General features: G+C 47.7%; 1 protein-coding gene across 3 annotated transcripts in view; it reads right to left on the bottom strand.

The window, feature by feature from the left end:
- mybpc2a (myosin binding protein Ca) overlaps positions 1 to 12,502 on the bottom strand; it is a 112,057-nt gene that overhangs the window by 30,598 nt on the left and 68,957 nt on the right. For all 3 annotated transcript variants that reach the window (XM_085969737.1, XM_085969739.1, XM_085969738.1), the window contains 6 exons: positions 11,167 to 11,326; positions 9,915 to 10,019; positions 6,199 to 6,387; positions 5,051 to 5,185; positions 2,298 to 2,465; positions 922 to 1,010 (listed from right to left, as the gene is read on the bottom strand). In XM_085969737.1, the coding sequence (XP_085825863.1) occupies positions 922 to 1,010; positions 2,298 to 2,465; positions 5,051 to 5,185; positions 6,199 to 6,387; positions 9,915 to 10,019; positions 11,167 to 11,326 (846 nt within the window). The remainder of the gene's footprint in view (positions 1 to 921; positions 1,011 to 2,297; positions 2,466 to 5,050; positions 5,186 to 6,198; positions 6,388 to 9,914; positions 10,020 to 11,166; positions 11,327 to 12,502) is intronic.

The raw sequence follows: 12,502 nt of genomic DNA, 5'->3' as shown, positions 1-12,502 counted from the left end.
TTTAAATAATTCACTACTGCAAACAGTCTACAGCGTCTATTTAAACAGCGCACCACTGTAAACAGTCTACAGAGTCTATTTAAACAGCGCACCACTGCAGTCTACAGAGTCTATTTAAACAACGTACTACAGCAAACAGTCTACAGAGTCTATTTAAACAATGCACTACTGCAAACAGTCTACAGAGTCTATTTAAACAATGCACTACTGCAAACAGTCTACAGAGTCTATTTAAACAATGCACTACTGCAAACAGTCTACCGAGTCTATTTAAACAGCGCATCACTACAAACAGTCTACAGAGTCTATTTAAACAACGCACTAATTAGTCCTTATTGGGTCAAATACATTCCATGCTTCTTTATGCTCTGATAATGTCCTGAGATCACAGAAAGTCATGACAAGGAAAGCAACTCGGGTGACTAATTGGATTGGGTAGAGTTCATAATGGGGTGTGGTGGAGTTCATGATGGGATACAATCTACATAAGCTCAGCCATGATCTTATTGAATGGCGGAGCAGGCTCAAAGGGCCAAATGGCCGACTCCTGCTCCTATTTCTTATGTTCTTATGTTCTTGTACATGTTCTGTAGCCAGGATTGCTCTTTTCTTGTTGTGTGCTTTCTTATTAATATTGATATTTCATCTCTAGGTCCTAGTTGTGTAGCTGGCTGGGGGAAAGATGTGTTCCTTGTTAGTATAGTGTTGACTATCCCTGCCGGTCACGTGGAACACCGAGGGTCAATTCCCGGACAGGGGGAGGCCATGCTGTTTTTGACACAGGCACGATGGCCTAAATGGCCTCCTCCTGTGCTGTATGATTCTATGATATGAATGTCCCCCTCCAAGGGTCATGTCAAAGAAGAGTTTGTAGGTACGTACCCCAGGATACACACACACACACACACACAAGTTCCTCACCTGGAATGGGATCATAATATTCATTTGCTGGCCAACTTTCTTAATGTATGTATGCCTCAGTTGACGTGGCAGCCAGATCTTCGGATGTTCTACATGGAAAAGAAAGGAATAAGAAAGGTTAGATTACAGAGTATACTGGCAGGTCTGCGGTACCTCAGCTTTGTCGATTACACTGTAAATTCAAAGAGATGATTGTGATGGGGCTCTCAGGAACCAAACATGACCAAGATTCAGCGACTCTCTACTATCCAACCAAAGCTTCTCTGAAGTACAGTATGCTTTTGATTACTGTCTCTTTTCTTGTCTCCTGTGGCCCAAGCAGTCAACACTCATATTTCTTTTTTATTTTATTTTACATAGAAATTACAGCACAGAGACAGGCCATTCGACCCAACTGGTCTATGCTGATGTTTCTGCTCCACACGAGCCTCCCCCCACCCCCTCCTCATCTCACCCCATTAGCATAACTGTCAATTCCTTTCTCTCTCATGTACTTATCTAGCTTCCCCTTAAAGGCATCTATTCGCCTTATGGTAGAAAGTTCCACATTCTAGCTACTCTCTGGGTAAAGAAGGACAATGCGCCCAAAAGGCCATGGATGGTGAGATAATTGGAGCTTTCAAGACTGAGATTGATAGGATTTTGTTCGGTAAGGGTATAAAGGAACATGGAGCTATGGTGGATAAATTTTTCGGGGCTGCAGTGTGTACCATCTACAAGATGCACTGCAGCAACTCGCCAAGGCTTCTTCGGCAGCACCTCCCAAACCCACGACCTCCACCACCTAGAAGGACAAGGGCAGCAGACGCATGGCAAGTTCCCCATCAAGTCACACGCCATCCTGACTTAGAAGGATATCGCTGATCCTTCATCGTCGCTGGATCAAAATCCTGGAACTCCCTCCCTAACAGCACTGTGGGAATACCTTCACCACACGGACTGCAGCGGTTCAAGAAGGCGGCTCACCACCACCTTCTCAAGGGGCAATTAGGGATGGCCAATAAATGCTGGCCTTGCCAGCGACGCCCACATCCCATAAAAACAAATTAAAAATAAATAAATGGAATTAAGATACAGATCAGCCACGATCTAATTGAATGGTTCGAGGGGCTGAATGGCCTCCTCCTGTTCCTAATGTTCCTACAAGTGGTCCTCCTACCTGGGCAGATATCAATGATTAATGCCAGCTGTTGCTAAACTGTTTACCCCTAGAAGCGTCATTGAGATTGCCCAAATTTCACCCAAAGGAGACATCCCAGGCGTATAGCTTGGATGCGGTTGCTGAGCTCCCAGCTCCCTCAAAGCTGAAACCGCCGTCATTGGCTATGTTTTTTTTTGCGCCGTTTATTTGGTCGCAGCCCGCAAATTCTACTTACGGACAATCTCGCGGATGGTGACTGGCTGGCTAAGTATGGCAGGCGGGCTCTTTCCGGCTATGTTCACAGCCCGCACACGGAAGTTAATCTTCTCTCCTGTGGGAAGGTCTTTGACTGTGAATCCCTGACGCTCCACCAATTCCTTGTTGGCTGCAATCCATTCATCAGCTGCAGAGAGGCAGAGGTTTCATGTTTAAAACGAAATGGAGAGCATGCCACATTCAAGAACTGAGATTGAACGATTTCTGTTAGGCAAGGGAACTAAGGGTTACGGAACCAAGGCGGGTTAGGTGGAGTTCAGATACAGATCAGCCAGGATCTCATTGAATGAACAGGCTCGAGGGGCTGAATGGCCTCAAACTGTTCCTGTGTGCCACTCCCACGCAATTCCCCAATCTCAGCTGGATTGCCGAGGGGAATAAGGCAAGAGCTTCCCTACACAGAGGGAAGAGAGGCTGAAAAGGCATTTGGGAACTGGCGCAGTGGGTTTCAAGAGTGTTGGCCTTTCACTTCAAGTCCAAGTCCAGCCCAGATTGATGGATGAAGGTCCCCTCCAGCTCTGTTGCTTGCAAGGGACCTATGTAGCATGAGAGTGAGGTCATAACGCAAATGCTGCCCCTAAGTTGGCGCTAAGCTTGTCAAGTCTTGCTCGGACACACCACTGCAGTATTCTTCTGAACTTGGAGCCGAGGCACGTCATCGGGGCAGAATGGGAGCTTTCCAAAAATGGATAGTCACCTCAGCTGGGAACTGGATGCAGAGCAGCATGGGTGGCAAGCTGTTAGGAGTTTGCCCTCTAGCTTTATCAGCCATCTTGGTGGTGCCATGGGTGATTTTTGCAGAAAGCGATGGAAACATAATAATTTACATTTTAAAAAATCATACAATTTCATATGATTTTATATGACAAAGCAGCCCGCTTGATTGGCACCCCATCCACCACTTTAAACATTCACTCCCTCCACCACCGGCGCACCGTGGCTGCAGTGTGCACCATCTACACGATGCACTGCAGCAACTCGCCAAGGCTTCTTCGACAGCACCTCCCAAACCCACGATCTCTTCCACCTAGAAGGACAAGGGGCAGCAGGCGCACGGGAACACCACCACCTCCAAGTTCCCCTCCAAGTCACACACCATCCTGACTTGGAAACATATCGGCCATTCCTTCATCGTCGCTGGGTCAAAATCCGGGAACTCCCTCCCTAACAGAAACTGTAGGAGCACCTTCACCACACGGGACTGCAGCGGTTCAAGAAGGCGGCTCACCACCACCTTCTCAAGGGCAATTGGGAATGGGCAATAAATGCCGGCCTTGCCAGCGACGCCCACATCCCATAAACAAATTTTAAAAACTTTTTTTAAACATTTCAGGGCTCTCTTCTGTCGGACCCCGTCATCTGCTCTTGCGACTTAGAAGCTTCGATCCCAAATTAAGCCCCACCTCATTGCACCATAGAAGGTTATAGGACAGTAAAAGGCCATTCAGCCCATCATGTCTGTGTCAGCTCCTCCCTCGAGCAATCCAAAAATGAATTTGACTGCCCTGCTTACTCCCCAGAGCCTCAATCTTCCTCTGCTTCAAAGAGTGATCCATTATTCCCCTAAAAGATGCAGTGGTCTCCACTCAACCCCTCCTCCCTCCCTGTGGCAAAGCATTCCACACTCCTACAACCCTCTGTGTAAAGATATTCTTAACCATCGCTGGGCTACATCACCAAGCAGCAAAAAGTGTTGCCTGGTGAGGGAGGCTTGGAGTCAGTGGGCTGGATTTTAACAAGCCCCGAGGAGGCGGGGCAGCCCGTAAAATTGGAGAAAGTGGGGGCGGATGGCAAACCCGCCCCCATCCCGCCTCCGTGCCCACTTGCCAGGAGGCGGGAAGATGTGCAGCTTCGGGTCCCGTCTCCTGGAGGCGGCAAAGGCTTTTAATCCTTTTAACTGCCTGTTAACAGGGTAGTTAACAGGCAGAAAAAGGGATTAGTGCCATTTTACCTTCACAGGTGAAGGCTTCCCGAGCTCGGAGAACCCTGCCGGGTTGGAGGAGACGTGGAGGAGGTCTGCGGCAGTCGGAGGCACCTGGAAGTAAGGTGTAGAGGTGAGTGATGGGTGCAAGTGTGGAGTGGTAAGTATGCAAGGTGAGTGATTAGTTTAAAAAAGTGTTCACTTACCTTTTTTTCCTTCTATAGCCTTTAGCCACGCTGGATGGGGAGAGCAGACATCCACCTTGTCAATTTCAGGTAATGGCTGATGGACCCTCCGACCCATCAGACATCTGAAATTTACTTATTTTCAATGTTTGTTGAGTCCTCACCACAAAGACTCATCAAACTAAAGAGAATGTCAGTGTTCGACAGCTTCACAGAGCTGTCAAACGCTGTCATTTCATCTTTCAAGAAGTCTTGACAGATAGCACGTCTGACGTTGACGTGATCTGTCAGCGACTTCCTCCCTAATTGGCCTGCTGAGCCCGCCGGGCGGGCTTAACAAGCTCAATCAGGGGAAAATCCCTCTGAATGGTCGGGTGAGGATGGAGGCGGGACAAGCAGCAGTCCCGCCTCCAACACGCCTCCACTGACAAAATCCAGCCCAGTAAATCCGATTGCAACTGGCCCGCCAGTCTGGACATTAGATCAAGTGAAATAGCAAGGGATGGGATTCAGAGACAGTGCAAATGGCTGCCAGAGTAAGATCCAGTTAAATACCCATTAAGTGCCACGCTGAGATATGGAATCAATTAATCATCTGATACTTACAGCCTTCCTTTGAATATTCAATGAGGTACCCATCCATTCCGCCTGCACCAATCCGTTCAGGAGTTCTCCACTTCAGGGTGGTACTGCTGTCAGTAACATCTTCAACAATTAAGTGCGTTGGTTCGCTGGGTACAGCTAGAGACACAAAACAAATGCTTAGTGGCAGCTTTACTTTGGCAATTTGCCATGGGTGTCACGACCATGGGACTCCTGTGCCAGCGATGCTCCTTAGCATGAATGCACCGACAGCACCCTAGGCCCTAAGCTCTGGAATTCCCTCCCTCAAACACTCTACCTCTCTTTCCTCCCTTAAGACGCTCCTTAAAACCTACGTCCATCTGCCCTAGAATCTCCTTATGTGGCTCGGTGTCAAATTTTGTTTGATAATCGCTCCTGTGAAGCACCTTGGGACGTTTTACTACGTTAAAGGCGCCGTATAAATGCAAGTTGCTGTGATTGTTGTTCTGAGAAATGGGAAAAGCTTCCTAAAAATCTCGATCAGATGACAAATCCCGCTTTATAATTAAAAGCCTTATCTGAGGAAGGAGGTTCTTGCCATGGAGGGAGTGCAACGAAGATTCACCAGGCTGATACCTGGGATGGCAGGAATGACGTATGAGGAGAGATTGGGTCGATTGGGCTTATACTCGCTGGAGTTTAGAAGAATGAGGGGGGATCTCATTGAAACTTATAAAATTCTAACAGGACTAGACAGACTAGATGCAGGAAGGATGTTTCCAATGGCGGGGAGTCCAGAACCAGGGGTCACAGTCTAAGGATAAGGGGTAAGCCATTTAGGACAGAGATGAGGAGGAATTTCTTCACCCAGAGAGTGGTGAACCTGTGGAATCCTCTACCACAGAAGGCAGTTGAGGCCAATTCATTAAATATATTCAAGAAGGAATTAGATATATTTCTTAAAGGCTAAAGGGATCAAGGGATATGGGGAGAAAGCAGGGACAGGGTACTGAATTTGGATGATCAGCCATGATCTCATTAAATGGCGAAGCAGGCTCGAGGGGCCGAATGGCCTACTCCTGCTCCTATCTTCTATGTTTCTATGTAAAATAAAGCTCCCTTTCAATCGCTAACAGAATGCCACCCATCTGCCCTCTCATAGTGATAGATTTCCAACTCTTAATGCTTACCAAGTGGCATAAATGTCCTTGAACAAACGCTAGGCTGGGACGTGCCAATCCCATTCACGGCATACACTCGCATCTCATAAAAGCAACCCTCTATCATCCGACTGGCAGTGAAGGATGTTTCCGCTGTAGGTTCAAAGTTCAACTTCATCCATCTCAGGCTGGTTTTTTTCTTTCTTTCCAGTAAGTAACCTGCAGGAGAAGGCGACAATAAACGTTCCTTCGAGATTGTGAAGCAAACAGCACATCACTGTCACGGTGCCTCCCCCTTTCCCTTCCTTATAATACAGACCAGAAACACTCCCCGCTGCAATATGAACCACAGCCTCTCAGTACCAATAAAACATACCAGAGGGATCCTTCCCTGTAATATGGGAGAGAGGGTCCCCTCCCACTAACATGGAGACGAGGGATCCCTCCTGATAATATGGACCAGAGTCTCCTCGAGAATTGACCAGAATCTCCATGTCCCTATAATACATGTCAGAGGAACCCCTCCCTATAATGTGGGCCCGCTTTGTCCTAACTATAACAGGCTAGAGACTCCTGGCCTCTGCTGGAGTATTGTGTCCAATTCTGAGCCCCACACTTTAAGATGGATGTCAAGGCCTTGGAGCAGGTGCAGAGGAGATTTAGAGTCATAGAGTCATAGAGTAATACAGCACGGATAGAGGCCCTTCGGCCCATCGTGTCCGCACCGGCCATCAAGCCCTGCCTAATCTAATCCCATATTCCAGCATTTGGCCCGTAGCCTTGTATGCTATGGCATTTCAAGTGCACATCCAAATGCTTCTTAAATGTTGTGAGGGTTTCTGCCTCCACAACCCTTTCAGGCAGTGAGTTCCAGACTCCAACCACCCTCTGGGTGAAAAAGTTCTTTCTCAAATCCCCTCTAAACCTCCCGCCCTTTACCTTGAATCTATGCCCCCTAGTTATTGACCCCTCTACTAAGGGAAAAAGCTCCTCAGCATCCATCCTATCTATGCCCCTCATAATTTTGTACACCTCAATCATGTCCCCCCTCAGCCTCCTCTGCTCCAAGGAAAACAAACCCAATCTGCCCAGTCTCTCTTCATAGCCGAAGCGCTCCAGCCCTGGTAACATCCTGGTGAACCTCCTCTGCACCCTCTCTAACGCGATCACATCCTTCCTGTAGTGTGGCGACCAGAACTGCACACAGTATTCCAGCTGTGGCCTAACCAGTGTTTTATACAGCTCCATCATAACCTCCTTGCTCTTATATTCAATGCCTCGGCTAATGAAGGCAAGTATCCCATATGCCTTTTTTACCACCTTATCCACCTGTTCCGCCGCCTTCAGGGATCTGTGTACTTGCACACCCAGATCCCTCTGACCCTCCGTCTTGCCTAGGGTCTTTCCATTCATTGTGTATTCCTTTGCCTTGTTAGTCCCCCCAAAGTGCATCACCTCGCACTTTTCCGGGTTAAATTCCATTTGCCACTGCTCCGCCCATCTGACCAACCCATCTATATCGTCCTGCAGACTGAGGCTACCCTCCTCGCTATTTACCACCCTACCAATTTTTGTATCATCCGCGAACTTACTGATCATACCCTTTACATTCATATCCAAGTCATTAATGTAGACCACAAACAGCAAGGGACCCAGCACCGATCCCTGTGGTACCCCACTGGCCACAGGCTTCCAGTCACAAAAACAACCTTCGACCATCACCCTCTGCCTTCTGCCACTAAGCCAGTTTTGTATCCAATGTGCCAAGGCACCCTGGATTCCATGGGCTCTTACCTTCTTGACCAGTCTCCTGTGCGGGACTTTATCGAAGGCCTTACTGAAATCCATGTATACCACATCCACTGCGTTACCCTCATCCACACACCTAGTCACCCCCTCAAAAAATTCAATCAAATTAGTCAGACATGATCTTCCCTTGACAAAGCCATGTTGACTATCCCTGATTAATCCTTGCCTCTCCAAGTGGAGACAAATTTTGTCCCTCAGGATTTTTTCCAATAATTTTCCTACCACTGATGTTAGGCTCACTGGCCTGTAGTTCCCCGGTTTTTCCCTACTACCCTTCTTGAATAATGGTACTACATTAGCAGTTCTCCAGTCCTCTGGCACATCCCCTGTGGCCAGAGAGGTCCTGAATATATGTGTTAGAGCCCCCGCAATCTCCTCCTTTGCCTCACACAGCAGCCTGGGATACATTTCATCCGGGCCTGGGGATTTATCCATTTTTAGGCCAGCTAAAACCGCCAATACCTCCTCCCTCTCGATGTTAATATGTTCGAGCATATCACAGTCCCCCCGCCCTATTTCTATGTCTACATCGTCCTTCTCCATAGTGAAAACAGATGCAAAAAATTCATTTAGAACCCCTCCTACATCTTCCGGCTCCACACACAGATTGCCACTTTTGTCCCTAATGGGCCCTATTTTTTCCCTAGTTATCCTCTTACCCTTAATATTTACTGGAATGGTACCAGGGTTTAGAGACTTCAGTTATGTGGAGAGACTGGAGAAGCTGGGGTTGTTCTCCTTAGAGCAGAGAAGTTATGGGAAGATTTAATAGAGGTGTTCAAAATTTTGAAGGGTTTTGATGAAGCCCTTAGTGAGACACTGTTTCCAGTGACAGGAGGACCGGTAACCAGAGGACACAGGTTTAAGGTAATTGGCAAAAGAACCAGAGTGGGTCGATTGGGCTTATACTCGCTGGAGTTTAGAAGAATGAGAGGGGATCTCATTGAAACTTATAAAATTCTAACAGGACTAGACAGACTAGATGCAGGAAGGCTGTTCCCGATGGTCGGGGAGTCCAGAACCAGGGGTCACAGTCTAAGGATAAGGGGTAAGCCATTTAGGACAGAGATGAGGAGGAATTTCTTCACCCAGAGAGTGGTGAACCTGTGGAATTCTCTACCACAGAAGGCAGTTGAGGCCAATTCATTAAATATATTCAAGAAGGAGTTAGATATATTTCTTAAGGCTAAAGGGATCAAGGGATATGGGGAGAAGGTGGGGACAGGGTACTGAGTTTGGATGATCAGCCATGATCTCATTGAATGGTGGAATAGGCTCGAGGGGCCGAATGGCCTACTCCTGCTCCTATCTTCTATGTTTCTATGAGAATTTTTTTTAAGCAGCGAGCTGTCGTGATCTGCAATGCGCTGCCTGAAAGGGCGGTGGAAGCAGATTCAACAGTAACTTTCAAAAGGAAAATGGATAAATACTTGAAGGGAAGAATTGCAGGGCTATGGGAAAAGAGCAGGGGGGGGGGGGGGGGGAGTGGAATTAATTGGACAGTCCTACCAAAGAACCAGCACAGGCAAGATGGGCCGAACGGCCTCCTTCTGTGTCGTATGATTCTATTTACTAATGGACCTCTCTCTCGGTGAACTCTGAGACCCATCCAAAGTCAAGGACTCGTTCTGGTCGAAGGAGCTGTTCTCTTGAACATCACCGAAGAAGCTAAGGCCTGACTTGATGGGCCCTCGCAGGTCTGAAAATTGACCTTTGAAAGAAAAATGTTTTTTTTATCTTGAACTATAACTTTCTTTTTCTCCAATGCTGGTAGACTTCCTGTGCCCATTGCTCGTCTCAAGTCAGATGATCCCGCTACTTTTAAAGCAAAACATGTATTCCCTCTCAATTTTTCTTCTCCCCTTTAAAATGGCAAGAATTTTTAAACTTGGGGGTCGACAACCACCCCAGTGGACCTCACCTGGAACATGCCCTACCTGTAACGGGCTGGCCACCATCGTACTTAGGAATGGTCCAGGCCGCTGTGCACCAGTCTTCTCCAATGCCAGTGATCTTGACATTCGTAGGGGGATCAGGGACATCTGCAATACAAAGGCTGAGTGGCTAAGATTGTGAACTCGCCAACGTGACAACAGTTGCTCCATGTCAGAAGTGGGCAGGAGCGATATAGAGCCAAGGATTATTAAGCGTGGACACAGGGCATTCAAAGTACTGGACGCGCTGAAGAACCTGGGATTCAAACAGGCTTTCTTAGATGCACAGCGCAAAGTGGTTCCCAATGGTTGATTAAGCAACGTCTGGCATGACGGCATGAAGAGATATCTGCAGGCTGGCTCTTTCGCTCGTCCCTCGATGCAGATGGCGGCTGGCCTAGATTTCAGAGCCCCTTGAACTTCGAGGGCAACTCTGAAAATAGCTGCTAGCCTCAGCAATAGAGATGATTGCAAACACGCTACTTCATCCTGAAGATAGTTATGGGTTTCCTTTCAGTTATCTGTAGGGCTGCCTCATTTTACTCCCAAGTCCAAACCAGACAGGAGACGGGACAGGGGGGGGCGGGATGGAATCATGGTTTAAATTCAGAATGAGAGATGATCTCATTGAAACATGTAAGATTCTGAGGGGAATTGACAGGGGAGATGCTGAGAGGTTGTTTCCCCTGGCTGGAGAGTCTAGAACTAGGGGGCATAGTCTCAGGTAAAGGTTCGCCATTTAGGACTGAGATGAGGAGAAATTTCTTCACTCAGAGGGTGATGAATCTTTGGAATTCTCTGCCCCAGAGGGCTGTGAAGACTGAATAGTTGAGTATATTCAAGTCTGAGATCGCTAGATTTTTTGGACTCTAGGGGAATCAAGGGATATGAGGATCGGGCGGGAAAGTGGAGTTGAGGTCGAAGATCAACCATGATCTTATTGAATGGTGGAGCAGGCTCGAGGGGCCTTATGGCCGACTCCTGCTCCTATTTCTTATGTTCTATTTACTTTGCTGATGACACAAATTCATCGATTTACTCAAACATTAGAGACATGTGGATACATGACAGGAAAATATTTTTTTCCGTCCAGTTTTCCTCTCAAAAATTTCTTCAAAAATAAAAAGGACACCGGACGAGTGGCGACTTGAGTGACCGTTTCACCTCTCTTATCTGACCGGGATTTGTTTCTTTTGTCTGAAACTGCCGCACTTGTTCCAACCACATTTCCCATCCCAACTACTGTACCACCTACCGACAACTTTGATGAAGACGACAGCTTTATCCTCGCCAGCTGGGTTCTGGACATGGATGTTGTATTTTGCCTCATCCTCCCTCAGCGCTCCTTCCAACAGCAAACTGGTGAGGCTTCCCTTCGACTCGATACGCCGACGACCTTCTGTATCAGTGATTTCCTGGGCAAGAAAATGAGAAATGAAGCTAAGAGAGGTGCTTTTTCTATTTGGTTCCGACATTTGGGGCAGGATTTTCATTGGGCCGTGGAGTTGGGATTGGAGGCGTGCGGGGGGTTAAAATCCCGAAATCAGGGGCCCCAACCCCATCCCGCACCCAAACCCGCCTCCATGCCAGTTTCAAAGGAGGCGGGTACCCGCCCCGCACTGGGAGCCGCCTCCCCGAGGCGGGACGGGGATTAGTGCCAATTAACTGCCTGTTAACAGGTAGTTAACAGGCAGTTTTGTTAACAGGCAGTTTTTAGCCTAATCCCTATTTTTAATGTTGAAGTGTGGGATTCCCAATGGCTCCAAACCACGCCAAGTTAGAGGAGGCGGGTCGTCGGGTTGAAGGACTTGGAGGGGTTGAGATGTCGGTGTTCAGGTGAGTGATGTGTGCATGAGTGCAAAGGTAAGTGTGTTTGGAGTGTCTAAAGTGATTAAATAAGTTTTACATACATTTTCTTACCTTTTCAGCCTTCCTTCCTTTAGGTCTCGGGAGTCCCTCATCTCACCGGCACAGAAAGCAGAATGGCTGCAAACTGTCAAAAGTGACAGCCTTCAGCTTTCTGTGCAGGAGAGATTTCTAACTGAGTCTGTGGAGAAGGACTCATGTTAGAATACTTCAACTGTCAAAACCTCTTGACAGCGCTTTGTGACATCCTGAAGACATGAAAGGTGACTATATAAATGTAATTTCTTCAATTCTTTTAGCTTAAGCACAAGAAATAGTCATCAGTGGCAGCCCCGTTGTGGTGTGTGTAAACTTAGGCAAGGGAAGGAAGGAAAGAAAGAAAAACAAAAGACTTGCATTTCTATAGCGCCTTTCCCGACCTCAGGACATCCCAAAGCGCTCATCTGTTTTTTAGTGATGCTGGTTGAGGGATAAATATTGGCCCCCAGGACACGGGGGAGAACTCCCCCCTGCTCTTCTTCGCGGGATCTTTTACATCCACCCGAGAGAGGGCAGACGGGGGCCTCGGTTTAACGTCTCATCTGAAAGAAAGCGCAGCACTGCCTCAGTATTGCACTGGGGAGTGTCAGCCTAAACTATGCGCTCAAGTCTCTGGAGTGGGGACTATGAACCCGCGACCTTCCGACCCCGAGACGAGAGTGTTCGCCACTGAGCCATGGGAGCAA

This window comes from Somniosus microcephalus, chromosome 28 (assembly GCF_052327205.1).
Source record: "Somniosus microcephalus isolate GS21.2 chromosome 28, FLI_Smic_1.0, whole genome shotgun sequence".
Taxonomy (NCBI): Eukaryota; Metazoa; Chordata; class Chondrichthyes; order Squaliformes; family Somniosidae; genus Somniosus; species Somniosus microcephalus.
The sequence above is the reverse complement of the archived record's forward strand: the minus strand, read 5'-3'. Positions and strand labels throughout refer to the sequence as shown.